Source organism: Ammospiza caudacuta, chromosome 4 (genome assembly GCF_027887145.1).
Source record: "Ammospiza caudacuta isolate bAmmCau1 chromosome 4, bAmmCau1.pri, whole genome shotgun sequence".
NCBI lineage: Eukaryota > Metazoa > Chordata > Aves > Passeriformes > Passerellidae > Ammospiza > Ammospiza caudacuta.
In genome coordinates this window covers 76,735,574-76,763,469 of record NC_080596.1, presented here as the reverse complement: position 1 = coordinate 76,763,469, position 27,896 = coordinate 76,735,574, and the positions used below count along the sequence as shown (strand labels likewise).

Sequence of the window (27,896 nt, the reverse complement as noted above, 5' to 3'; positions counted from 1 at the left end):
TACTGCCCAGCTGGAGTTGATGTTTAAACAGGAGACTTAAAGAGCAGGAGCAAGTGGTTGAAGTCTTGTTTTATTCAGCTGACAAAGTGGCAAATGATTAATGGCAGGTTACAAACATTATTTTGGTTCGATCACAAGCCCACTTGGTAAGATGGGGAAACATTAATTCTTACACAAATTGTAGGGAAGCTTCCTGAAGTTGGTTGTCATGACAACTCAAAACCAACAAAAATACAACAGATGGTGAAATTAAATACAGTGCAAGGAAACAAGACGGTACCCGTGCTTTGATTTACTGCTTCCAGCCCCTGCCAACAGCTCTGTTTGAACCCTCAGGAGATGGTGGGATTTCTGTCTGGCCCAGAACAGCTGAACTGCCTCCAAAGCTCCAATCCTAGCTCACTGCACCTGAGTTGTTCCCAACCCCACAGCACTGGCGTACGCTGTCAAGATATCCACGATCTGTTTGGTTTCCAGGGTCATGCGCGCCTCCGTGAGCCAGTCGTGCGCCACCCTCCTGGACTCCCCTCGTAACTGGTTGACGAATTTGGCCGCCAGCTCCAGGTCTCCGTGCTCGATGCAGTAGGAGGCGTAAGACAGTAACTTAAACGTGTCGAGGTCGTCGGGGCTGAGCTCGGCCGGCGGCTTCAGCTGCTGGGGGTGGAACACCAGCAGCGACTGCAGGTAGGACAGGAAGTACTGGTACAGGCTGTTCCTGGTCTCGTCGATCATGGCCACTCGCTTTGCCAGTTTTTGGACCGTGTGGAAGCGCGCTCTGAGCGCCTCCTCGCTGTACACGCCCCGCGTCAGCGACTCCTGCGGCAGGGCCGCCGTTAAGGCTTCCGTGAAGGCGTTGTCGGCGCAGCTGGCCTTGATGGCCTTCACCGCGCTGCCCAGGGGCTCCGTGGGACTGTCCCCCGTGCCTGACCTCATGCAGTACTTGAGCGCTTCCACCGAGAGCCACAGCTGATGGGCCTTCCTGGCCTGCTCCTCTGCCACTGCGTGACCTGCAAGGGAAGCCAAGAAGGGGCTCTCAGTTGGGCACAAATGCCTTTGACAACAAGCAGCAAGAGCCATCCCTCTGCACCCTCTGCTTTCCAAAGCAGCCGCCACCTCAGCACGTGCTCTAAAGCAAGTCTGTCCTGTGATGGTGTTCACAGGGGTCTTAGGATGAGGGAAGAGACGAGGATCTGACTCCATGTTTCAGAAGGCTTGATTTATTATTTTATGTTATATATTATATTAAAACTATACTAAAAGAATAGAAGAAAGGATTCAATCAGAAAGCTGGCTAAGAATAGAAAAAGAAGGAATGATAACAAAGGTTTGTGACTGACTGAGACAGTCTGGACAGCTGGACTGTGACTGGCCATCAATTAAAAACAACCACATGAGACCAATCACAGATGCACCTGTTGCATTCCACAGCAGCAGATAATCAATGTTTGCATTTTGTTCCTGAGGCCTCTCAGCTTCTCAGGCGAAAAAATTGTACGGAAAGGATTTTTCATAAAACATGTCTGTGACCCTGTCCCACAGTTTACAGCCAAACAAGACAACTTTTGGAAGAACCACCTTGGACTTTGCTCATCTGGGATTTGCTGGTGTAAGCTACATGCCTAAGCCTGGGTTTAGATGCCCAAGTTTGGGCAAGGGGCATTTGGGGAACACAGTCCTTAAAGAAAGAGGAATTCAGTGCTCACTCTCAACTGCTTGCTCAATTCCCTTCAGCCTGGCATAGGCAGTGTTTATATCCAAGGTGAAGTTGTCAAGCTGTTCCTGAGTAAGGCGTCTGAACTGCATCTCCTGTTCGCTGAGCTTCTCTGATAGGTTCTGAAACAGTGCAATACAAGCAACAGAAACAGCAGGTTAATAACATTTACCTTATTTTAAAGACATTTCTAGAAATCTGTTGTCCTTGTTAGGGCCAATGCATACAGTATTATACAATATACCAAATACAATATACCAGTAAGAAACCTTATTGAGGTGAATTTAACATTTACTGCACTTGTGTCAAACATTCACCACCTATAGCAAAAGCTTTTCAGACACAAAAGTCTGAATAAAACCTACACACTGAAGCACTCTGTATCACCTCAAGGTAAGCATGCTTCCCTCCCCAGCTCCCATTTCCATTCCCTGGAACATGTTTCAAAATCTTGTCATATGAAACCTGTGCGTTGCAAGGGTTTGAATATCTCTAATTCCCCTGGGGACTCCTCCCCGTTACCTGCTCAAATTCCACTTTTAGATCCTGCTCCTGGATCTTCAGGACGTCTCTGAGGTGGTCGGTGTGGGCGGCAGCCTGGCGCCGCAGCTGGGTCCGCATTTCGTTCTCCATCACCTCCCGCACCTCCTCCACCTGCACACACAGGAGGGTGCAATGCAGCAGCACTGCTCAGCTGTGTCACACAGGGTGTGATGCACCAGCACTGCTCAGCTGTGTCACACAGGAGGGTGTGATGCACCAGCACTGCTCAGCTGTGTCACACAGGAGGGTGTGATGCACCAGCACTGCTCAGCTGTGTCACACAGGGTGCAATGCACCAGCAGTGCTCAGCTGTGTCACACAGGAGGGTGCAATGCAGCAGCACTGCTCAGCTGTGTAACACAGGAGGGTGTGATGCACCAGCAGTGCTCAGCTGTGTCACACAGGAGGGTGTGATGCAGCAGCACTGCTCAGCTGTGTAACACAGGAGGGTGTGATGCACCAGCACTGCTCAGCTGTGTCACACAGGGTGCAATGCACCAGCACTGCTCAGCTGTGTCACACAGGGTGCAATGCAGCAGCACTGCTCAGCTGTGTCACACAGGGTGCAATGCAGCAGCACTGCTCAGCTGTGTCACACAGGGTGCAATGCACCAGCACTGCTCAGCCGTGTCACACAGGGTGTGATGCACCAGCAGTGCTCAGCTGTGTCACACACTGCCACAGCATCACAGCAGTGACTACTGAGGCTCTGTGTCAGAGCAGTGGCACTGACAGAGCCTCTCTTTCAGCTTGAAGACCTGCTGAGGTCCAGTTTTACAGCTGAGCTTTTTCCTAGGCATTTTAAGGAATAGATTTGTGATTCACCATGTGAGTAACTGCTGGTTACTCAGTAGGCACTTAGTGCAGCTACTGAAGTAGTATATAAAAAATACAATAACATGTCAAACACTCAAACACTTTTGGAGGCTGGTCTATAAGTGAGCTCCCAAACCCAAGAGACTTTACCACACAAGGTCAGATCAAACGCTGAAATTCTTCTCAGTGAGGGTGGTGATGCACTGGCACAGACTGCCCAGAGATGCTGTGGCTGCCCCAACCCCTTCCCAAGATCATGTTCAATAGGGCTTGGAGCAGCCTGGGCTAGTGGAAGCTGTCCTTGCCCATGGCAGAGGGTCAGAACAAGGTGATCTTGAAGATCCCTTCTAACCCAAATCATTCTAGAATTTCTTTTGACCCAGTAATCCTATCTCCAACAGGAGCTAAGTAACTTCTCGAAGTCATTCCCTGTCTGATTTCACCATTCTAACTTTGCAGCAGTTTCCTTGCTCAACATCTCCTGACAGAACAAGAGGACACAGTCTCAAGCTGTCAGGGCAGGTATAGGTTAGATACCAGGAAGAAAGTTTTCACCGAAAGAATAATAAAGTACTGGAATGCTCTTCCCAGGGAGGTGGTAGAATCACCATCTCTGGATGTGTTTAAACAAAGACTGGACATGGCACTTGGTGCTACAGTCTAGTTGAGGTGTGAGAGCATACGTTGGACTCGATGACCTCAGAGTCTCTTCCAAGCTCATTATTCTGTGATTCCTTTTCATGTTTAGCTTGAGAGTCACCCATGTGAAGTCTCTCACTACCCAGAACATCCCAGATGTCCCTCTGGCCTTTTCCATTAACTCCTCTACCTTCTTTTGGACCCAAAGATTTAACCAGGTGCTTTTTGACCCAAAGGTTTAACCAGGTGTTTTGGCCACTTTACCTTCTTCTCTTGTTCTAATTCAATCTCGCTTTTGTGACGCTCCAGCGCTTTGGCCACGGCTGCCTCAAACGCTTTTTTATCCTCGAGTTTCTGTTTCTCCAGGGCGGCCTCGATGTGCTGCTGCTCGCGCACGCGCTGCTCGGCCAGCTCGCGGTTCAGCTGCTCGATGCGCCGGTGCGCGTGCGCTATCAGCGAGTTCAGGTCATCGCTGGACAGCTGGCCAGCTGAAGGGAACACAGGCGTGAGGGAGGGCAGGGGAGCAGAGGGAAACGGCTGCAGGGCCCCCGCCTCCCACCTGAGGGGTTACTGCCCAGTGAGCCCGTTCTAGGGAAGGGCTCTGAGCACTTCGAGCCCTTGGCCTGCGCTAACGCCCACCTGAGACCCCTCTCTGAACTGTATTTTCATTCCAGGGGAGAAATTATCTTGGCTTCTTCCAAATTACTCCCAGCTGTAATTTACACTTCCATATCCATGTCGCACTCAGAGACTGTCAATGACAGAGCTGTCATTTCTTGGGTTTTACACCACCACATATTTTCCCCTCTGCCAGCACACAGAGCAGCAGGGAATGCCACTGTGAGGGACAGACAGAATGACATTTTCTCTTCACCAGTCCTCCAGATGAACTGCTCCTAATCAGATTCCTTACCCCAGATTGTACCTTTCAGGTTTGGCTACTCAGAGGGCAGCACAATTCTCAACCACACTGTACCTGGGACAGGAGGACCCAAGCTATCCCTGCAGCACTTGGTCACCTGAGAAGGGCTTTATGAAATGCTGCAGCTCATTTTGCACTGGCTGCCAGCTAAATCATCTGTATGGAAAGCTGGGACTAGTTGGGAAAGCATTCCTGCAGGGTTTAAAACAAGCAACATTGCACAGTCCCTCAGTCAGCTTGTATTGAGTGCTGGCACAGGGGGACTTGGAGCAGTGGTCTCACTGTCCAGCAGGAAAGCTGACCAGCAGCACCAAGCTCAGCTGCTGGGTGTAGCAGTGTTACAAAAAGATCCATTTGTGGTTTAAGCCAAGTGTGCAACATGACTGGAAGGGGTCCCAAGGCATACCTCAGCCTGCAGTGTTCTAGGAATGCCACATTTCACCCTTTGTTGATAACTGCCTATAACTTAAAGCCATGCCCCACACAAACACAAAGAGAAGAGATGTAACTTTCAAGGGACAAGAAAAAGTGACAGTAACTCACCTAAGTCAGTTATCTCTGCAACAGAAAGAAGTTGGAAAAGTTAGTGCACATTCACTACAGCAAGGCAGTCATGCAAAAGTAAAAAGTAAAATAGAAAACTAAGAGCTTATCTACAGTGACCTAAACATGAGACCAAGTCCTTAGGAACTCAGGAAGAACAGCATGTGCAGTATAAAAGTCTCTGTGTTACAGGCAAGGTGTAGCCCAAGACACCCCAACCACTAAAACCACCCTTGGAAACCCACAGATGGACACTTGAGTTCAGCCAAAGCAAGGAACAGAAGTTTGAAGTAGGAAAGTGCAACAGGACACTGGAAATTTTAGCCTGACGTGTCTAGGGTCTTACAAACAGAAGTAGTTGGTCAGGAAACAAAATCCCCAGGGGCAGTGAGAGTCAGGGACCCCAACAAGTCTGTCCCATTCAGCAAGTCACACCAGTAAGAAATGGGGCACATGGAAGCCACCAGGAGCTTCCCTTTCCTCCCACAGAGGGGCAGTGATCACAAAACCCAAGATTTTGTCCTGTGCAAGGAAAGACAGCTCCATCCCCAGGGAGCCTAAATAAGTTGGTTTTTTTTCCAGAACTAATAACACTCCAAAAGCAAATTCCACAAACAATTTGTTAATTTCAGTTATTTTCCCCACATACACTGGGGGTGAGGTTGGCTGTTTTTTAAATGAAAACTGACTATTCCAAAGGTCTGGTGTATTCATTTAGCCAGGAAAATTATTTTGTGGACTAAGGTCCACATTCCAAAAGCGTAAAGTAGCATTAAGAAAATCTGTTGTAATTTACTTTAAGAAAAATATTAAGGCAATACTGACACCATTTTTTTCAAATGACAGTTACCACTTCTATAAAAAAATCTCTAGATTTTTTAGAAATAGAGCCTTAACTGCTGCCTCTGAACACATCAGCCAGAAAAGTCTGAGAGCACTTAGCTCATTTATGTTAAACCCTGACTGGAAATATCTGGAAATCTGGGGGTTTTGAGGAATGAATTTTTTAAACTACCTCAGACAGTAATTATTCCACACGTGGGTTCCTGCAGGAGCTCACCCACAGCAATGGTGAACACACAGAATTCACCTCCTGCAGCTCTGCTTTAAAATGAAGGCAGCTAAGGAGAGCAGGAGCAGCTGTGGCAAGGAGTGTGCAGGGAGCAGTGCTGGGCTGAGCTGACTGCTCACTGCTGCCGTGCACCACTGGCTCCTGCTACAGGTGTGTTACTGTGTCAGGTCACAAATAAAATGTACTGGGGCAGGCAGGGTATAAACAATGAAACCTCTCCCTTTCAGTGATGATGTAGAAAATTCAGGAAGTTCTCTATCACCCTGTAACAACAGTGTTTTATAATACCTCTAATCACAGAGTCAACCAAGTATTTGATTACTGATTAACATCAGATTTGACTGAAATCTCAAATGATCTGACTTCCTTCCTAAAATACCAGGGTGGGGAGAGATGTTCATACAACCAATATGACATTTATCATACAAGAGCTATGTTTTGTGATCCTTCCCATACTGATTCTCTTCACAACACCTGCTTTAGATTATTTAACTGAGTTGTGAAATCATTTTCAGTTCAGACCAACCAAATACTGTGAACATTTAAAAACTGGGATGGTGGACATTGAGTGGTCATGCACAACACACCACAGTGCTACAAGCACAAGGTGACCCCTCTCCAATGGCACTTACTCATCCCCTTCCAGCCAGGCTTCACGTCAGGGGTGATGCTGTCCAGCTCCTTCTGGAACTCCTCTCTGGCTTTGATCACCAGCTCGTGGTACTGAGCCACAATCTTGGCCTCAGACTGTGCTGCCTGCACCTGGAACAAGCAAGGGTGAGATTCATTTGTTTTTCAAGGCAAGAATTGAAATTGAAGGCACAAATCATTTAAAGCCAAGCTCTGGGATACTGGCACATATCAACCCCCAGCCCAAACAAGGCAAACTCACCTGGGAGAGCACCAAAGCCCATCCTGTGATATTAAACCTCTCTTACACAATAATTATTTGCTGGAAGTTTAACTAATCCATTTTCTTTTACAGGCTCACAGTAACCACACAGCCAGTCTGTAGCCTGGACAGGACCAAGAGTACCTTGAATTCAGTTTATATCCTAAACATCTCCAGCTCCTTCTCTCTGCTCACAGCCATCACACAGGCCTAGTAAGCCAAGCCTGTGATTGCTGCCATCCTCAGTGAGTTCTGAGGTTCCCACTATCAGGCTACATTCACTCCAAACACACCTGATGAATTACCAGCTGTCCTGCAAAGGGAGATAAACTTCACCTTTACATTTCCTTCCCAGTCTTCTGTGCAAAGTGATTTACCACCAAGTCATTAGCACACAGTGAACTTCTCCCTAACCTTGTGGTAAATTACCTCGGAGTCAAGTGAAGAATTACAAGAACAGAAAGGACTGGGACCATCAAGACACCCGGAGGCTCTTTCAAGACAGAGCTCAAGTGCTCATGAAGATCTTGCCATGACTGATTACTGGCAGTATAACCAGCTCAAAGCCACAAGAGGATGGATTAACAGTTCACAATGCCCTGGAGTGGTCACAGCACTGAGCCTGTCTGAGCTCACAAAGTGTCAGGACAACACTCTCAGGAACAGGATGGGATTCTTGGGGTGTCCTGTGCTGGACCAGGAGTTGGACTCAATGATCCTGGTGTGTCCCTTCAAACTCAGCACATTCTGTGAGTCCATGAAATATCTCACTCCCTGCAGAGGAATGGGTGGTCTGCACAACCTGCCAAGGAGCCCCCACTCTGGAGGCAATTATAAACAGTCTGAGCAAGCCTTACCTTTTTCACCACATTGTCCAAGTCCACAATCATATGATGGAGATTTTCTTCCGCAGCAACAATGTGAGGTTTGGCTCCTGCCAGCTGAGACTTCTTGGCATTCTCGATGACACACTTTGTCTTCTCTAACTCCTCTCTGAAAAGAGAAACAGCTGCTAAGTGTAACACAGACAGGGCTTATCACCCAAAGAAAATTTACTTTATGTTGTTGGTATTCACTGGAACAACTACTGGGTAACTCTACTGGTGCTTCCTATCTACCAACACTAAGATGCTTTGACTAAGGATTACTTTTTTCCCACAGCCTGAAACCTAAAGATGTCAGTGTGGCTATTCCATGTAAAATGACAATTATTTATACTGCAATTAGTACTCAGGATTTAGCTGGAGGGAAGATGGAAGTTCACTGGAAGGAGTTAGTATTAGTAAAACTAGAATTAGAGATTAAAATTAGGTTAGAATTATACAGCAGACATTTCCAGCACGTAACAGCAGCAAGGAAACATTTTTAATATAGATGGCTTACGCTTGCAGAAGTGTTTTGGACATGGTGACTGGTGGAGATTAATGAGGATGGGAGAGAATTTATAGGGCTCTGTAAAGATAATTATGGGTTTTTGTAATTAGGAAAGAAATGCTTTCTGCTAGCACAATTAGAAATCAAGGAAAAAGTGAAAAAATGTTCCTTTTCCAAATCCATTCAAACCAAGGGAGGTTTCCAATGACCTCATTAGAATAAGGAACAAGCTTTAAAATAAGTAAATTAAGAAAATAAATAAAAGCAAAGATATCCAGTAGAGCAATAGAGAATGAAAGCTGCTGCATGTGGGGTTTGCATTAGCTTTGTTTTAACAATGAAACCTCAATTACACTCCCACTAATTTCAGTCAGCCCAGCAGCATCAAAGACAGGAGAAGTTTATAATGTGATAGCAGCCATGCAGCTTCAAGGATGACATTGCCCTCCCAGCCTTACAAGCATCAAAGGGTTTCCAAATTTATTTCTAAGCTCACTGCAAGGGCATCTTGGAGATACTGTTTGTCATTTTATTGCTGCTCCTTCCGTGCCCATAGGCCACACTCAGGGCACATCTACAGACCCCAGGGTATGAGCAATGCTGCCATCCAGAATTCAAGTTTTTTTTAGCCATGTGCTCAGTAAAAATCAAATTGCTTAAAAGCAATCCTGTGGACACAGGGAACTGCCAAAGGATACTGCAAGGTTAAAATTTTTCATTACAACTAAAAGAAGTTGGTGATGTTGCTGACTCAATACACAGAGTGCAGTCATGGACTCATCCTCAAACAGTTTGGGTTGGAGGGGACTTTAGAGATCATCTCATCCCACCCCAAGCCATGGATAGGGACACCTTCCACTGGAACAGGTCACTCAGGGCCCCATCCAACCTGGCCTGGAACACCTGGAACACAGAGATGGGGCAGCCACAGCTTCTCCGGGCAAACTGAGCCAGGGCCTCACCACTCTCACAGGGAAGAATTTCTTCCTAATTTCCAATCTAAATCTGCCCTCTGTCAGTTGAAGCCATTCCCCCTTGCTCTGCCTTTGTAAAAAGTCCCTCCCCAGCTCTCTTGTATCCCATTTAGGTGCTGGGGTGCTTGAAGGTCTCCCCAGAACTTTCTCTTCTCCAGACTGAAGAAGAGATTTACAATTCATTTATTATTAACAAAATTATTCAACAATAATACTAAAAGGACTGTGGGTTTTTTTTTTCATCTTACTTGAACTTACCAACACTCTCTGTTAGTACTAAGGAGATAAGTAAGTTCTTAAAAAGAACAGGACTGTTTCAGACTCTCTGGTAGAGGGAGGTTTTTGTGCACAGGCACCCAAGGTTAGCACGTGTCAAATTAAAATGCTCGTGATAATGAGCTGATTTGGCACAAACAGGTCATTCAATATGAACACAGGTGGCTCCATACTTTCTAGAAACTCAGCTCTCACATGAGCAATGTAACTTTTTACCCCAAGACTTAAATCCAGCAACTCACTTGGCTTTCAGGAGGGCATCAGCAGCTTCATCCACGGCTCTCCTGCGGTCCTTGAGCGCCTCCTCCAGCGTGCGCCACTGCGAGGATTTCTGCCCGCAAGCACCCTGGGGAGCACAGACCCTCATGAGGTCACTGCAATCCCTGAGCAAGGGTTACCCACAGTGGGAGCCTTCCCCCAGCACCCTGGGGAGCACAGACCCCTCATGAGGTCATGGCAATCCCTGAACAAGGGTTACCCACACTGGGAGCCTTCCCCCAGCACCCTGGGGAGCACAGACCCCTCATGAGGTCACTGCAATCCCTGAGCAAGGGTTACCCACACTGGGAGCCTGATCACTGAACACTTCCCTCAAACTGAGCACCATTCTTGTGTTTTTCAACAGCACAGCTGGAAGCTTTACAAGTGATGTTTCTCTTCCAACATTTTGTTTTGATTTTGTTTGATACTGAATGGGTTTTCTTCCTGAGCCACAGAGCTTTATTCACCCAGAAAAGCTTACATGAGAATCACTGTATGGTGCACAACCTATAGTGGGGAAATCGCCACATGTTTTACAATACTTTAATATTTTAAATTGCTTTTAAACTTAATACTTAGAGTACCATAATACTTTAAAGTTGATTTTAAGTTTAGTTATTAAGCTTAAAAGTAATCTCTTAAGGCAGTTACTTTACTAACTACTAGATTAAGTCTTGAGTGCTTGGTTGCTTGCCCATGTCCCTGCTAATTGATTAACAAGTGAATTTTATCTCTGCTCCAGAACTGAATGGGCAGTGGCAGACCCACACAAACTCTGGCATGAGCACACCACAAGTGTTATCACTTGTACATCCCCTTCCACTTTCCTGACAAGAAACAAACAAAAATCCAGCAAGAGGATGTTGGAAAAGGAAAAAAGCTCAATGGAATTATTGGGGTGGACAGCATGATCTTAACTAGGTAAAGCATCTTGGGAATTAAAATAAAATTAATTAAAATACAGTGTGAAAACTATTAATGTCTTAACTTGAATTTTCTTCTTGCAAAAAGAAAATAGAGGAGTTGGAAAAAAACCCCAAACAACAAAATTCAAAATCACTGTATTATTTGACTATACCACCTTTCACAAGTGGAAAGGTGAGTTAAAACTGTGATAAAGGCATTTATAGAAGAGATTCTAAGTTTATTTTTAATTCAGATCGAAGTTTTGCTGAACCAAATGAAAAATAAAAATTGTCCCCACTTGTCCAATTTACCTCAGAATCATCCATGGCATCCTTCAGGATCTGGGAATGGGCATTCACTGCTTGCACAGCTGACTGCTGAGCAGTGATAGCCTGAAGGGTCACACGAGCAGTTGCGTTTAGGGCTCCTTCTAGAGTTGCAGCAAGGGCTGGGAAAAAAAGTTAAGTCAATTAAACCATAAAGAAAAGAACTTTACAAATTAGTAAAATTACATGTTACAGCTTCTAAGTCTCTTAAATTGTTTTCTATGATCTGAAAGGGCTGGGCAGTTTGGGAATTAAACAGCAGCCCACAGAAGATCACCAAAATGCTCTCCTCATTTAGAGCAGAGGTACTGAGGAGAGCAGAACACCAACCAGGGGAAACCTCTCCCATGTGACTGCAGGGGGTGCAGGTTTATCCCATGTTCACTTGTTCTAATGGTTCTGGAAACAAATTTTCATGTCTTCCTTGAACCTTGAAGTCTATTCCAACCTCAATTTTTCCATAGTTCTTCAATTCTCAGTTATTTATGAGTGGGTGGAAGAAGCTTCACCACCACTCCACATCCAAGAGATGTGTAAAGATCTTAGGATCATAAAGCCAGTGCAATTGCACAGTTCTGTCCCATGTAACACACACAGGGACAGTGCCAGTGTGCACTCACCTGATACCTTCTCTTGCTCCTCTTTGTCTTGCTGGGCAAGCCGGGCAGCAACTTCTTCTGGTGGCCGCTCTTTTACAGCATGGGAAGCTTCGTGTTGTTTTCCTGTTCAGAAGTAATAAAAGAGTCAAACTGCTTAAGTGGAGAGTCCAAATTAGTGTACAGAGGTTACTTGTAGGGAAGTAACTTTATCAAAACTGATTTTTGTAGTTGGTATCACTTTGTAGATCTGACTTCTGCTCAAAACCATGCTGGAACTACCTGAAGAACCTTTATATCCATAACCACAAAGGCCAGTCTCACAACTTAAAGTCAAGGGCATGGACACCTCACATTCATCTGGAGATTTTCCACTGTCTAGTTACAAAATTACACAAGACTCAGAAGTCAAAGGCAAAGCAAGAAGTGAGAAACATTTACAGAGCCAAGGTTAAATTCCAAGTAAATCTCCCTTCTTAATTTTTCTCAGTTCTCCTCTGGCATGCTTACAGAGCCCAACCAAAACAATGAAGGATGAGTGAGAAAGCTATGGTGGATCACAATTACACTCCTTGCCTACAACCACTTAAAATGCCTTTAAGAGTGAGAATTGACCTAATTAACACTCTCAAGATCAACAGCAAGTTGCATCTGAACTGAGGAGAGAGCCCAGAGCTCTCAGCCTCAAGCTGCAACAAAACCAATCAGGTCACCTGAATAATGCTGATGTTACTCTGCAGCGTGTACATATCCCTGGCATGCTTTCTATGAAATGTTCATAACTCTAAAGATTTAACATAATCTAATCTCATCTGGAAGAGACCATCATCTCAAGGCTGGTGTCTCTTGTGGAGTTCAACAATAAACACAGTTTCCTCACTGGGCAGAGATGCCCTACTGAACAGCAACCACAAAGCCACCAGGAGCAGAGGCAAACTGCAGTGTGCAAGTTCAGCTCTGCACAAAGGCAGGCTCTGCTCTCGTGCTCACATCCAAACCTGTCCCAGGCATCTGCAGCTCTCACTGTGCCCAAAATCTATTAACACACAATGGAAGTTTTCTACACAAGGCACAGAAACTCACACCTTTCAACACTGACAAATACCAACACAGAAGCAAAATGCATGCACACAAAGCTAGAGGATTTGCGTTTTCTTCATTGTATTCACAAGGTTTTTGTCACCTTCTTCAGTCTGTATCTCCGGAGCTGGCACCGACACAGCTACCCCTGTTGCAGAGATGATCTGTGCTGCAGCCTTGCCTGCTGTTAAACACAGTTGCAGAACACAGCAGTTAGTACAGCTGGGGAGATGGGCTCCATGTGCCACAGCACCTTCAGCCAGGGCCTGCTGAGCTGCTGAGGTGGGGTTAAACCAAAGCTGCTGGGAGAGGGGGCCCAGGAAAAGGGAACCTCACTTCATGGAGACATGGTGGGATGGCAGCTGTGACTGGAGGGCTGGAATGGAAGGATGAAGGCTCTTTAGGAAGGCCTGGCAGGGCAGACAAGGAGTGCAATCATCCTCTTTGTCAACGAAAACCGGAGTGCATGGAGCTCTGCCTGGGAATGGATGAGGAGCCAACCAAGAGTTTATGGGTCAGGATTAGAGGGAGGGCAGGGACGGGTGACATTACACTGGGGGTCTGCTACAGGCTGCCTGAGCAGCATGACAGAGCAGATGAGACCCTCCAGTGAGGGAGCAGCATTGCTGAACAAGGGAAGAGCAAGGGACATCATCTCCCTGGATTTCAGAAATTTGCATTGTCATTTGCCACTGTCCTGCATGACATCCTTATCTCTAAACTGGAGAGACATGGATCTGATGGATGAACCACTCTGTAGATAGGGCACTGGCTGGATGGCTGTGCTCAAGGAGTTGTGGTCAATGGCTCAATGTCCAGTGGACACCAGTGATTAGTGTGTTCCTCAGGGTCACTGTTGGGACCAGGACTGTTAAACACCTTTGTTAGTGACCTGGGCAGTGGGACTGAGGCACCCTGTGCCAGGTTTGCTGATGACATCCAGCTGAGCTGTGCAGTCACACACTGGAGGGAAGGGATGTTCATCCACAGGGACCCGGACAGGCTCCAGAGGTGGGACTGTGTGAGCCCCATGAAGCTCAACAGGACCAAGTGCAACATCCTGCACCTGGGTTGGGGCAAGTCCAAGCACAAACACAGGCTGGGGGAGAATGGATAAAGAACAGCCCCAGGAGAAGGATTTGGGGTCCTGGTGGGCGAGGGGCTCAACAAGACCTTGTCATGTGCACAGGCAGTCCAGAAAGCACCTGTCCTGGCTGGAGCCCCAGCAGTGTGGGCAGCAGGTCAAGGGAGGAGATTCTGCCCCTCTGCTCTGCTCTGGTGAGGCCCCACCTGCACTTCTGCATCCACCCCTGGGCCCCCACTCAAGGAGGACATGGAGCTGATGGAGCCAGTCCAGAGGGGGCCACAAAGATGCTCAGAGGGCTGGAGCCCCTCTGCTGTGGGGACAGGCTGGGAGAGCTGGGGGTGTTCAGCCTGGAGAAGGCTCCAGGGACACTTTCAGTTACCTTCCAGTTCCTACATGAGAGCTGGACATGCTCTTCTACAAGGGCATGGAGTGACAGGACAAGGGGGAAGGGCTGCACACTGACAGAGGGCAGGGTTTAGGAAGAAATTCTTTGCTGTGAGGGCAGTGTGGCACTGGACCAGGCTGCCCAGAGAAGCTGTGGCTGCCCCATCCCTGGAAGTGCTCATGGCCAGGTTGGATGGACTTTTGGGTCTAGTGGAAAGTGTGCTTGCCCTTGGCAGGGGGTTGAAATTAGATGATTTTTAAGCTCTCTTCCAAACCATTCCATGCTAAGTGCTATAATATAATAACAGGGCTATAAGACTTAATTTTTTCCTTTGTAGAAAAATATTAATTGGATATGGATGTTATTATTTCCAGAAGAAGATGATTTCCTGGATAAACAGCAACAAGATATTAGTTACACATACACAGAGCCATTAGATAAACATAAAAAGACATCACAAGTGCTCCTCTCTAAACAAGCTCCATTTGATCTGGCTTTACAATAGCCCACTAATTATCCACAATTAAGTATCTTGTGCTTTCAAGAACACCTGAAGTTCTCTTCCTGCTGAGTCATACACCTAAACTATGAAGATTACTAATTATTTATCTCAGATTCTAAATTGAATACATTTCTTTAAAAAAACTAGGGGGAAAAAAAAGCTAAAGCCACTTAATGCAAATGTTATCACTTGGAAAGAAAAAAAAATTAATTCTAAGAAATTACAATATTTACCTTCAACCATTCAAAGGACAATTTTTATCTACTCTACCATATATGATACAGGATATCATTAGGTCATTTGCTCCTTTGTACATGACATTCTATAAATTTACCTCCTTTTTCCTCTGTAGGAGCAGGACATTCTGGTTTGCTTATCTGAGATTTGGGAGCAGGCTGTTTAGACTCTTTCATTACTTCTGCTACAGATGAGATCTTCAGTGGACCTTGTTGTATCTTGAAAAGTCAGAAATAAGAAATATCATCAGTTTTTCAAACAGCTTGGATTTCACCAATTCCAGTATAATGGAAAAGAACTTTCCCATATCCAGGTGTCTGTACCATAAATCTGAGCTTCAATGTGCAATTTGAAACAGCCATCCAATGCCTTGATTTTTAATTCAGAAGGAATTTTTACAATTTTCTCCTCTCCAAAAATGCAGGTAGAACTGTGGCAGTTTTCACTATAAAGAAATATTTATTAAATTATGCATAAAAACCAAATAGTTTCATGCCCCAAATATTCCAAGCACTTCTGAGTGTGTTGAATGCAGAAACCCTGAGTTTGGCTCCACTGATTTCCTTTTGAAAGGCCTCAGATGCTGATGGTTGGGGCACATAAGCACTCAAACACAGAGTATTGTGGCATTTTATGATATTAATCCCTTAATATCCATTGTGGAAAGCCACAAGGTAAAAATAAAACCATCTGAGTCAGAGCCATGACTGGGGAGTCGATAACTCTACTGATCAATCTGGTTTGCAAATTCCCTGGGAGGCACCAAGAGCTTGGATGATAACACAAACTGCAGCTAAAACAAGAAGAGAGAAATTTTGTTGACTGATATTCCTCCACTTATTAAGAACAGGTTTCTTAAAATTCAATTAAAAATATTTTGAGTTTGCTGAAAGCCAAATGGCTTCTGAAAGCTCAAAAAATCCATGGCTAGAGCAGATTTTCAGTATTCTCGATTACTGGGAAGGGTTTCCTTTCACATGGAGGAGCAGAGAAACTTCCAGGTTTCAATTTCCAGAGTTGTGCCAAAGGCAGTATCAGATTTTCCCTTCTCCAGGGTAGTGCCACTAAGATGTCAAAGTATGATGCTTATGCCTGGCTCTGTATCATTCAAATCTTTATTTATTCAAGAATGTTCTCAGTTTTCTTTGAAATAACTTCATTTAGAGTAAGTTTTGTAATTCTGCTACACCACTAACTACAGCAAGCCTCCAGTAAAGCAGTTAAATTCCAGCCTGACACCTGCCTCTCTCTCTCCCCATTTTATTTTTGAGTACAAGCAGAGCAGCTATTCAGTTGGGATTCTATTAGATTATTTTACTGTAAATAAAAATAAGTTTTACAACCCACACACCACAATCATGAGATGGCAATGGGAAATGTACTTTTGCAGCACCAAGTAGGAACTGAATTTGTAATTATTAAACCTTAATTTAAGGAATCTTAATTCTTTAACTTTTTTAATTCTTAGCACAAAGCAAAATTAACCAGAAACCTAAGTGCAGACACTCTTTAAAAACCAGAGAAATGGATGGGAGACACCTACTGGTTTCTTTGGCACTGGTGTGCTGGAAGGTGCAGGGCCAAGTGCCATCTGGAAGAGTTTGTCAGAGTAGGGAATGGCCTTCTCCACGCTGTCCCGGAACTGTCTGTCATAGCTGGCATACAGGACAGTTCCACCTATCCCTCCACCCACAAACAGCAGGCCTGCACCAATGACTTTGCCCACGGAAACACTGAGGAGGAAAGAAGAGTGAAAGGGGTGTAAATTACATAAATAAATAAATTACATTATATGGCATACATCAAACACTTTGTGAGTCTTCAGCTTACAGCTGGGGACCACCTCTGTTCCAGAACCTGCTTTAAATCACCTTCAGCCTGGTACAACACTGCTTAGCGACTAACCCAAAGTAAGATGCCAACCCACAACTTCCATGGTAAATACTGATCATCTACATTTTCTTCATCTAAATCTGACTGAACCAAACAAGGAACACACCCCATGAGAACAGGATTGAGTCCACACAGAAACCCCACTGCCAGGAGCCTGCTGTCCTGTGAAACCAAGGAGCAGCCCCCCTGTTGGTGAATGCAGAACCAGTCCCGCCCCAGAGCCCGTTACGTACCCGGAGTCCCCGTGCTGGGTGGCATATCCGCGGTGCGGCCGCGATGGACGGAGCGAGGCTGGCACACAGCAGCTGTTCTGTGGGGAGAGGGCAGGGTCAGCAGGGACACAGGGATCATCTCCCTCCAACAGCAGCACTGGCAGGGTCAGCAGGGACACAGAGACACAGGGATCATCTCCCTCCAACAGCAGCACTGGCAGGGTCAGCAGGGACACAGAGACACATCTCCCTACAACAGCAGCACTGGCAGGGTCAGCAGGGACACAGAGACACATCTCCCTACAACAGCAGCACTGGCAGGGTCAGCAGGGACACAGAGACACAGGGATCATCTCCCTCCAACAGCAGCACTGGCAGGGTCAGCAGGGACACAGGGATCATCTCCCTACAACAGCAGCACTGGGAGGGTCAGCAGGGACACAGGGATCATCTCCCTACAACAGCAGCACTGGGAGAGTCAGCAGGGACACAGAGACACATCTCCCTACAACAGCAGCACTGGCAGGGTCAGCAGGGACACAGAGACACATCTCCCTACAACAGCAGCACTGGCAGGGTCAGCAGGGACACAGGGACACAGGGACACATCTCCCTACAACAGCAGCACTGGCAGGGTCAGCAGGGACACAGGGATCATCTCCCTACAACAGCAGCACTGGCAGGGTCAGCAGGGACACAGGGACACAGGGACACATCTCCCTACAACAGCAGCACTGGGGTGAGGCAGGGACACAGAGACACAGGGACACGGGGACACATCTCCCTAGAACAGCAGCACTGGGGGAGGCAGGGACACAGAGACACGGGGACACAGGGACACAGGGACACATCTCCCTAGAACAGCAGCTCTGGGAGGGTCAGGGACACATCTCCCTAGAAGAGCAGCACTGGGGGGAGGCAGGGACACAGGGACACGGGGACACAGGGACACAGGGACACAGGGACACAGGGACACGGGGACACAGGGACACAGGGACACATCTCCCTAGAACAGCAGCTCTGGGGGAAGGCAGGGACACAGGGACACAGGGACACATCTCCCTAGACCAGCAGCACTGGGCTCACTGGCTCCATTGCCCCAGCCTCAGTCTCTCTAGGACAGCTGTATGACCAACATACAACATTGGACTCTTTTCTGGGAACACGTGCAGCTTCCAGGTTCAGGGCTTTTTAAAAAGTCATGAAATTCTTTGAAAAATGAATTGAAAATTTGAAAAATGAGAAGCAATAAACCCCAACCCCAGTATCTTTCTGCATTTATTTCGCTGATTTATGTGCTGGGCCGTACAACTGGGTTAATTTCAGATGCATTTCAATCTCACATACTAAGACAGCTCAGTGTGAATGGAGCAGAACACAACAGCTGTTTAAATGCTTAAAACTACTTTTAATTCTTAAGATATACAAGCAATTCTCATTAACCTTCCAAACCCAGACCACTACTTTAAAAGAATTAATAACACGTACACTTTCCAGACAGACATCACATTATAATATAAATTAAATTAGTATATGAAAAGTGATATTTTATTATATTCTACTTGATAAGATCCACATTACCAAGATTTTTATCTTCTCTGAAGGACTGGTTAAGCTACTCTAAGCCTACAGAAGAAAACACACTGTTGGCCTCAGAGGTTTTTTCCCCACATGGGAATTACTAACACAGGACTCATGAGAAATCAAAGTACAAGGCACAAGAAGAACTCTTCCCACAGCTGAGGTATTTTGACCAACAGGGAATTTTTTTTCTTTAAAAAAGAAAAAACTGGGAGATGCTTCACTACAGCATAATCCCAGGAGACAAGTTTCTCTATTTCCTTTAGCACGTGGCAATAACATGCACAGCTCTTGTGGTTTAGGTCCTGTCCCTGTCCAACAGCACAGACAGGAAAAGGCAGGAACACTGCATTCTTATTCTTTCCACAAAGGCAGCCAAAACATTTTTAATTAGCAGCAGGAGCACATGAACAGCAGGAGGAAACCTGCTCCTCTTACCCCTGAGACCTCCAGGAGCCCTCACTGTGGGTGGTTTTCTGCATTGTGATGGACAGAAAGGGCAACAAAATAATAAATATATTCTGTAACATTTTTGATTTTCTGACTTGACTGCTCCAGGAGCACTTCCTGAGCTTCACTGCTCCATTCAAGGGGAATTTCATTAATAAAAAAGCCTCACAAATCATTTGGTTACCAACTTCTGAACCTCCCTACCACAAATGATTTTGTTAACTTCTGAATGTGCTCCTGACTCTCAGCATGTCCCTGTTACACCATGAAGCACAGGAGGAGCAAATAATCCAAAATTATACATACAGCTGAATCCAGTAATTTATATTTCAGCATTTATATTTCATACACCAGGAGGATTTTTTGGAGGGATTATTGATTTTAGTCCAGATGATCTTTTGAGGTCTCTTCTAAACCGGACTGCTCTAGAATTAGCCAAATCCTCATTTCTATTAATTTTTCATGCAGATGAGAGGAACCAAAACACAGGCCCTCCATCTCTGGGACTCTCACACATGTAGCAATGGCAGCACTCTAAATTAAACCCAAAACAAGCCCTCATTAACTCCATCTTTCAAGTCACTGCAACAAATTGCCACAGCTGGCCAGTGGAACAGCAAATAAAAATCTCTAAGTACCCATGTCTTATGAATAGAAGCCAAATTTTTCCTCCCTCACATCCAAATACACTAATACCTCCAAAAATCACTGATTTTTTTAAAAAATCCATTTTTAAATAAGTACTGCTGTCTTTTGACCACCACAATAATATTGCTTGTATTTGCTGTACCACCATAATATGGAAATTAGCAGGTCATTTCTAATCTCCCCTTTGCAAAATTTCCAGGACTTTGTAAATTTTCAGACCCTTGTCATTTATTTGTAATAATGCCTCAAAGAATTTTGGAGAAATTCATCACACATGCTTTGCTGTGCCCTTCAAAAGGCAGAAATAAATGACTTTCTGCCCTGCAGAAGACAGAAAATTCTTTGGATGAGGCAGCATGGACACAGCAAGGATGCCCACAGCAAGGGCACTGCAGGGCAGCTGTTTCTATTTCTTCCTCTTCCTCCCTCAGCTCTACATGATTTTTGTTTCACTCAACTTTTAAATAGTTATTATTTTGCATTCATTTCCTACTATTTAATCACCACAAGAATCACTTAGCAGGGCACATCACACCTTCACTCTGGTTAATATTATGAGCCCCAGTGATTTAAGGACATTTAAGGATATCCAAGTGAGCTCACTCTGGCACAGTGCTCAGGGCAAGAGCAGCACGGCAGAACATCATTAAACAAATTAAATCTGCCCTGCAGGTTTATACTTTATGTGTAATTTCAAATAACCACAGCCAGGACACACCATCCTCTGCTCACTCAGCTCCAGCTCAATGTCCCTTAGGCACCAGGCTCGAGTGTCCTGATCCAGAATTTTGGAACTGATTTGTGCACTTCAACACAGAGAGCAAACCAGAAACTTCAGAGAGGTTTTTCTTCATTAAGACAGAGATTGGGTACAACAGGGACATCTCACCACAGAACTCTGACTTCCCATCATTCAGGACTTCTGCCAAATATCACACACTTTTACTAAAAGCCCTGTTCATTTCACAGGAAACTTCATAAATACTTCAAGAGAAAAGTCTCTCTGCAGCACTGCACATGTAGCAGAAAACATTTCTGAAAGTGATAAACATCCCCTTCTCTCAAAGCCACTTCAATTGTTACAAGTTTAGTGCTGCTCCACACATAGAGCTCACAGAATGAATAAAGAGTTCACAGAAAGAATGAAAGTAGGAAAAAATGAATAACAGGAAAGAGGGAAGGAAAGAATGAATAAAGTTTTCCCAGTCTCCACCACCAACTCTCTGGTACAGATAACAAACTTCAGAGAGTGCTGCGTGTTTTGCGGAGAAAAGAAGAAACCTCACAACTTTATAAAAGTTGTAAAGCCCGGTATGTTTATTTTACGATGCACGCCGGACGCAAGTCCCCCAACAAGGCATGCGTGCCTCTGAAGACCTCGGGTCTTCTTTTATCCCCCTTCCAAATGCATATGCATACAGTTTCACAATAAGTTCATACATATTCATTCCGTGTGACATTTAGCACCAGTTCTTCTTTATCAAAGGAATTTCTAAGTCGGGGGCAAATCAACTTTGTGGTCTTTTCTGTTTTTCTTTCTCTGTCTCCTTGCTGTCTCGGCATGCGAGTTTTTCCTTCAGCTTTGGCCTCACAGACTTTTCACCTCTCTTAGACACTTCACCTAATTCAGAATGGATCTTTACTCTGTCTCATGCGGCATCTCTGTGTTTGCAGAGTTCGTAGGGATGAATTCTGCCCTGTGAGGGTGGCGTGGTGCTGCCCAGACAAACTGAGGATGTCCAATCCCTGGCAGTGCCCAAGGCCAAGCTGGCCAGGGCTTGGAGCAGCCTGGGACAGTGGGAGGTGTCCTTGCCCAGGGCAGGGGGTTTGCAATGAGAATCTTAAGGTCCTTTCCAAACCACTCTGTGACTCTTTCACCAAATATTTATAGCCTGATGACCAACTTCCAGCTGCAAAGCACCACCCTGGCCGCTCTGGAGCTGTACACTCATTCCAGCCACATTCTGTTAAAGCCAAGCACATGCAAATAGCCTCAAGTGATAAATATCTGCCAAAGCCTGGTTTCTGTCTTCTCAGCTTCCAGATGAAACTTTCCACAGCCAGGCAAACCCAGAGCCTATTTCAGTGGCCATCAGGTGACCAAAGGGCTCTCCAGCCCTGGGGAGCAGCAGAGGAAATGCAGCTGCTGCAGCTTTAGAGGGTAAAACCTACAGCTTCTCCTTTGCTAAATCGTGTGAATAGAGGGTAATGAACACTGGCATGGAAAAAAGGATATAAAAGTGATCTAATCAGGTTATTTTTTATCAGGCAGCTCAAACACAATCTGGGGCCTTGGTAAAGGAGCCACCCTCACCTATAAATCCTCGTGGCTTCCTTAAGTTGGCCTACTGCTTTAAAAGGGCTCCAGAGCACATCACCATCCTTATCTCCGCTGATAAGGAGAGGCAAAGGTCCAGAACACACAGCACGAGTCCCAGGGGCTGCCCTCGGCCCCGCGCGCTGTGTGCCACTGTGCGGACAGAGGATCCCCTCACACAGGAGCGCTGCCATCGCTCGTGTCCCCGCGCTGCACACCGGGGCGGGCCGGTCCCGGCGCTCCGGGAGCCGGGCCCGGCGGGTTCCTGAGGGGCTGCGCGGGAGGGAGGCCGCGCCGGGGAAGGCAAGGTCACGTCCTTCCCGCCGGGGAGCGCCCGGCCGCCCATCCACGCCCCATCCGCGCGGGGCCGCCGGGCCGTGTGCGTCACCACAGAGCCCCCGCCGGCTCCGGGGCCATGCCCGCGGCTCCCCGCGCTGTCCCGGGCTGGGGGCCGGCAGCAGCGGAGCGGAGCTGTGGGCCCAGCGCGGCCATGGCGGCCAAGACTACAACCCCCAGCGAGCAACGCGCTCCCCGCCACGCCATTAAGGACTAAGAGTCCCGGCGTGCCTTGCGCTGCTGCTTCATTCCGTCCCGCGCTGTGCTGCCGCGGTGCACGCTGGGACTGGTAGTACTCCCCACCCACCAGCGCCCGCCCCCCGCCTCCGTTGGCGGCCGCGGCCGCCCGTCAAAGGCTGCGCAGCCAATCAGGGCCCGCGCGTGCGGAGTCATTCAGCGCGCGCCGAGCCACGGTCACAGGGATTCCTCCCTTCCCGCAGGCCTGGCCCGACCGCACCGGTCGCAGAGCTGGTCATAGCGGGAGTGGGTTGCGGGACTCCCCGGGGGAACGCTCACCTGCTTGGCCGCGGCGAGCCCCGCTCGGCGGCACGCCCGCAGCATGGCTCGGTGCGGCGGCCGGCACGGCCCGCGGGAAGGCGCCTTGCGCGGGTCCTGCCGGCGCCGCCTCCGTCCCCCCTTCAGCGGGCACTGCGCCTGCGCAGGCGCTCCCGCCCCGCCAGGGGGTGGCCGCGCGTGACGAGTCTCGCGTGGCCAATGGGAGGGCGGGCACGGGCCGCGCGACGCCGGCGAGGCGGGGTGGTGCCCGCGCGCGGGGGCGCGTGCGCCGAGCCGGGGTCGCGAACTCGGGCGGGGGCGGAACAGAATAAAATAAAATAAAAATCAAAATTACAGAATGGGTCAGATCGGATGGGACCGCAGTTGGTCCAGCCTCCCTGCTTAAGCAGAGTCATCCCAGAGCACGCGGCACAGGATTGCAACCAGACAGCTCTGGGGTGTCTGCAGTGAGGGACACTCCGCACCCGCTCTGAGCAATGTGCTCGGTCACCGCACTGTGGGGAACTTCTTCCGCACGTTCAGGTGCCGCTCCTGGGCATGAGTTCTGCCCCTTCCCTCTTATCCCATTGCCCGGCACCGCCGAGCAGAGCCTGTCCCTGCCCCGGGCACTGACAGTGTACAAATAAATTCGGACACTGACGGACATGGAGGAGGTCTCCTCTCAGGTCTCTTCTCAAGGCTGAGCAGCCCCAGCTCTCTCAGCCTTTCCTCCAGTCTGAGTGTAACACAGCACATTTTATAGCATTTATCAATAATTTACAGCTGTAACCTTTCACAGTTCGCTCATAAATCTTTCGCTCAGAGCACTCAGGAGCCATTTTTATCTCATCCTTCAACCAGGCCAGCCAGATTTCCCAAGAGAAAAAAATCAGAATACACCAGCAGTGTGCACAAACAATGAGTTAAATCCACCTGGTGCGTTTTGTAGGAGACTTTAGGAACAGGCTTCAAAGCCCCTGGGGCGGAGGGAAGGTGTGTGCCGGTCACTGAAGGTGACGGGTGTGAGGGGGGAAGGAGCGGGAGCGGGGTGGGCGAGGACTCTGGGGGTGTGAGGGACACCGGCTCCGGTGAGAGATCCCGGTTTCGGTGAGAGATCCCAGCGCTAGCGCGGGATCCCGAGTCCCGTGAGACATCCCGGCTCCGGTGTGGGATCCCGAGTCCCGTGAGACATCCCGGCTCCCGTGTGGGATCCCGAGTCCCGTGAGACATCCCGGCTCCGGTGTGGGATCCCGAGTCCCGTGAGACATCCCGGCTCCCGTGTGGGATCCCGAGTCCCGTGAGACATCCCGGCTCCCGTGTGGGATCCCGAGTCCCGTGAGACATCCCGGCTCCGGTGTGGGATCCCGAGTCCCGTGAGACATCCCGGCTCCGGTGTGGGATCCCGGCTCCGCTGCGGCCGCCGCCTCCTTGGGCGGGACCCGGCGCGGCCCCGCCCGGCGCAGCGTGGCCATGGCGGCGGCGGCGGCGGCCCGCGGGGCCCTGGCGGGTCGGTACCGGGGCGGTGTCGGGGCTGACTGGGGGTGTGTGGCGGGGATGTTTGTGCTGAGGCTCTCCCGTGTCCCCGCAGGGATCCTGCGCCGCTGGGCTCCCCGTGCGCTCCCGCTCAGCGCCCCCTCCGCCCGGTGCGTCGGGCACGGACCGGCCCCGGCCCCGGCCCCGCTCTGGACCCCGCGGCTGCTCGGCGAGAACCGGCCCCGGGCAGGGACCCCCTCGGTGCTCAGCAGGTGCGGCCGCGCGGCTTCTCCCTCGTGCCAAAAATCCTTAAAAGGGGTTTCGGTTTTTCTCCATATATCTTATATCTGTGTACCTAATATATATTTTTATTTGCATACCTTACATGTTTTAGATGTATTATATTGTTTCACATAAATATAAATAATTTGAATTACCATATATTTCAAATATATATATATATATAAAGAACTATATTTTATATTAAAATATATTTAGGAGTATATCTTTTATTCCACTACGTATCCATTACAAAATATGCAATATACGGTGAATTTATGTATCCTATAATATATATAATTTATGGTGTGCATTAATATTATATTGTTAATATAGTCTATGTTATATTTAATAATATAATATATAGTACTATATAACATATGAAATATGTGTAGTATATATATTGAAATTCCTCCATATATATATATGAATATTGTAGAATCATAGGTTGGAAAGGACCTCTAAAATCATCAAGTCCAACCCTTATGCCAGCACTGCCAGGGCCAGCACTAAATCATGTTCTCTCAGGTGCCACATCTGCACAGATTTTACATCCCTCCAGGGATGGTGACTTGTCCATTGCCCTGGGCAGCCTGTTCAGTACTTGACAACTCCTTCTGTGAAGAAAGTTTTCCCTAGAGTCAATCTAAACCTCTCCTGGCAAAACTTGCTCTTGTGCTGCTGTTTCTTGGGAGAAGAGACTGACCCCATTCCCCAGACAGATAGACAGACAGACAGACACATGTATGATAAATAAACCTCAGTCTGACATTCTTGGGCACCTTTTCAGTCTACAATGGGTCTGTGTTAGCCCCAAAGCCTCCCACTTGAGTCACCATTAATGCTTGAAGTAGGAGGTAAATTAGGATATTATTTGCAGCCATATTTTACAATCACTCTTGTAATCACTACTGTTTCTCTTGCTGCTGATGGGTGACTAGGTGATTTAAAGAGGTCCCTTCCAACTCAAACTATTTTGTGATTAATATTCTAAAAGTAATTTCTGAATCCAAGTAACAGCTGAATATTGGCTTCTGAGTGTTTGACTGCTTTTAGTCGATTAAAAAAAGGTGCTCTGTGTGGAATAATAAGTTTGAGCTGAATTTTGACAAGACTCCAGCCTGCCATTGGTATTCTACACCCATTAGGTGCTGTGCCGTAATATTTAAGGAGTCCTTGTTACCCTTCAAACAAGCCACAGCTCTTCTGATCTCTCTATGTGTGATAAAGGCAGTAATTTCTTTTAAAAAAAGGTGTTTCATTCCTGTTCTGTTTCCCTCTTCACTTTGGGGTTGGTTTGGTTTCTTTTAGCGTCACACCTCTACTTCCAAGTTTACTCCAGCAGCCAGCGAGGACCCTCACCTACTGCAGCCTGCGGAAAGGAAAAAGGAAAAGTGTGAAATCTGTGGTCAAAAGGTTCCTCCGGCTGCACAACGGCCTCTGGGTGAGGAGAAAGGTGAGATGTTTGGGATAATGAGAGCCTGTTCTTTACAGTCAGGGTAAAGTGTAATTGTTTTCCTCCTCTTGGAGGGCGGTGGCTGGTGTGGAAGTTAAAAAAAGCTCTGTAGAGAGACTCCATTTTCCCAAAGTGAGGGGTTTATCCAGGTTTGCTGAGCAGCGTGGCTGTGTTTGTGCACTTGCAGTGACCTATTAAGAAATTTTTTTTTTGGTGTGTGTTTTCTCCTGACAGTCTGGTTATAAGAAGAAGCTGTGGAAGAAGTCAGCTGCCAGGAAGAAGCGTTTGAGGGAGTTGGTGCTGTGCACCAGGACACAGTGTAAGCTCCTGGATAAAATGACCACCTCCTTCTGGAAAAGGAGGACCTGGTACATTGATGACCCCTACCAGAAGTACCACGACCGCACAAATCTCCGTGTGTAGAAATCTGGGGTTTGCACATCTCTGGTTGTGTGACATGCTCTGGGTTTTGGAACATGCATCTGTAATGCCTGTACTTTTTAAAATAAAAATCTGAGCAGAATTATGGGAATCAATGCCCACAATAAAGGAATCCTCGAATTTATCTTCATCTGCTGTTTGTTTTAGCAGAGGTCAGGCTGGTCACCTACACATTCTCATGTCTGGTGGTTTCCTGTGATTGTCTGTCATGGAGGAATACACTAAACAGCACTAAAAGTGAATAATTCAACATACTTCATCTTAATTTTTTAAATAAATATGTTTCAATAACCCCAGAATCTATTTTTCTGTATCCATACTAAGTGGTGGCTCACTGAATGGAGTCTTTGGGGAAGGGGAAGAAGGAGAGCAGGGTCCATCTTAGCATTGTTGCCTGTCACAATAACACACTATTGCCTTGTGTCCATGCTAGAAAGTGCAGGGAAAAAAAAAAAACCCAGACCAGAGTTTCATAGCTACATGCTGGTTTTATAACTGATTTTAAAATGTATTGGCCACCAGCTTTCATTGCAGGGCTCACATTTTGTGTTCTCTGTTGGTTTTTGAGTAGTAGAATCTATTCTTTGTGTCCTGCACAACATCAGAGTAATTTCTTGTTTTTTCCTTTAAGTGTAAATAGACCTCATACTGCACATTCCTGGTCACACATAAATAGAACAACCCCAAGGGTTTATCATGGAGCCTCTTTGGAGTGAGCAGATCAACCGGACCCTGTTTTTGCTAAGGCTTGCATCAGATGTTTTCTCTACAAAGCTGATACTCCAGAGTGTATGAAAGCAGTACTTTAAAGCATTCCTTGATCCCATTTTTGAGCAGAGTCCCTGGTGCTCAGCCCCAGAGCTGCCTGTATAGCAGAGGTGGTTTGCTGTACAAGGCTGTAGCATTGTAATGAATTCACTAGTTACTCAGAGTGTTCAGTAGCTGTATTTTGTTCTTTTTTCCAGTTCATGATACAGAAAGTTCTGAAGGACATGCAGCACTTAGTGAATACATCTATATACAGTCAGCCAGAATTCAGATAAAAATAATACAGCAATCAAAGTGATTATTCTGGCCTGCCAGATACATTGAACAGACTAAAGATGTTTGGTTTTGTTTTTTGTTCTTTTTTTTTTAATAAAGAAAAGATTAAGACTTTGTTCAAGATGTATA

General features: G+C 47.0%; 2 protein-coding genes across 5 annotated transcripts; one reads left to right on the top strand and one right to left on the bottom strand.

The window, feature by feature from the left end:
- Window positions 1-50: 50 nt before the first annotated feature.
- IMMT (inner membrane mitochondrial protein) lies at window positions 51-23,217 on the bottom strand. Of its 4 annotated transcripts, XM_058804221.1 has the most exons (15): window positions 23,096-23,217; window positions 17,269-17,345; window positions 16,686-16,875; window positions 15,240-15,360; window positions 13,035-13,115; window positions 11,876-11,977; window positions 11,241-11,377; window positions 10,005-10,108; window positions 7,996-8,131; window positions 6,879-7,008; window positions 5,175-5,189; window positions 3,974-4,197; window positions 2,234-2,365; window positions 1,704-1,833; window positions 51-1,007 (listed from the first exon to the last, which is right to left on the bottom strand). In XM_058804221.1, the coding sequence occupies exons 1-15, from the start codon at window positions 23,138-23,140 to the stop codon at window positions 400-402; spliced, it is 2,232 nt and encodes a 743-aa protein (XP_058660204.1). In that variant the 5' UTR covers window positions 23,141-23,217; the 3' UTR covers window positions 51-399. The 4 variants fall into 4 exon arrangements, with proteins under 4 accessions (XP_058660204.1, XP_058660205.1, XP_058660206.1 ...); XM_058804222.1 differs by lacking the exon at window positions 5,175-5,189; XM_058804223.1 differs by lacking the exon at window positions 13,035-13,115.
- A 1,319-nt stretch (window positions 23,218-24,536) lies between these two features.
- MRPL35 (mitochondrial ribosomal protein L35) lies at window positions 24,537-26,984 on the top strand. Its single transcript, XM_058803316.1, has 4 exons — window positions 24,537-24,581; window positions 24,663-24,819; window positions 26,138-26,282; window positions 26,517-26,984. The coding sequence occupies exons 1-4, from the start codon at window positions 24,545-24,547 to the stop codon at window positions 26,703-26,705; spliced, it is 528 nt and encodes a 175-aa protein (XP_058659299.1). The 5' UTR covers window positions 24,537-24,544; the 3' UTR covers window positions 26,706-26,984.
- Window positions 26,985-27,896: the final 912 nt, after the last annotated feature.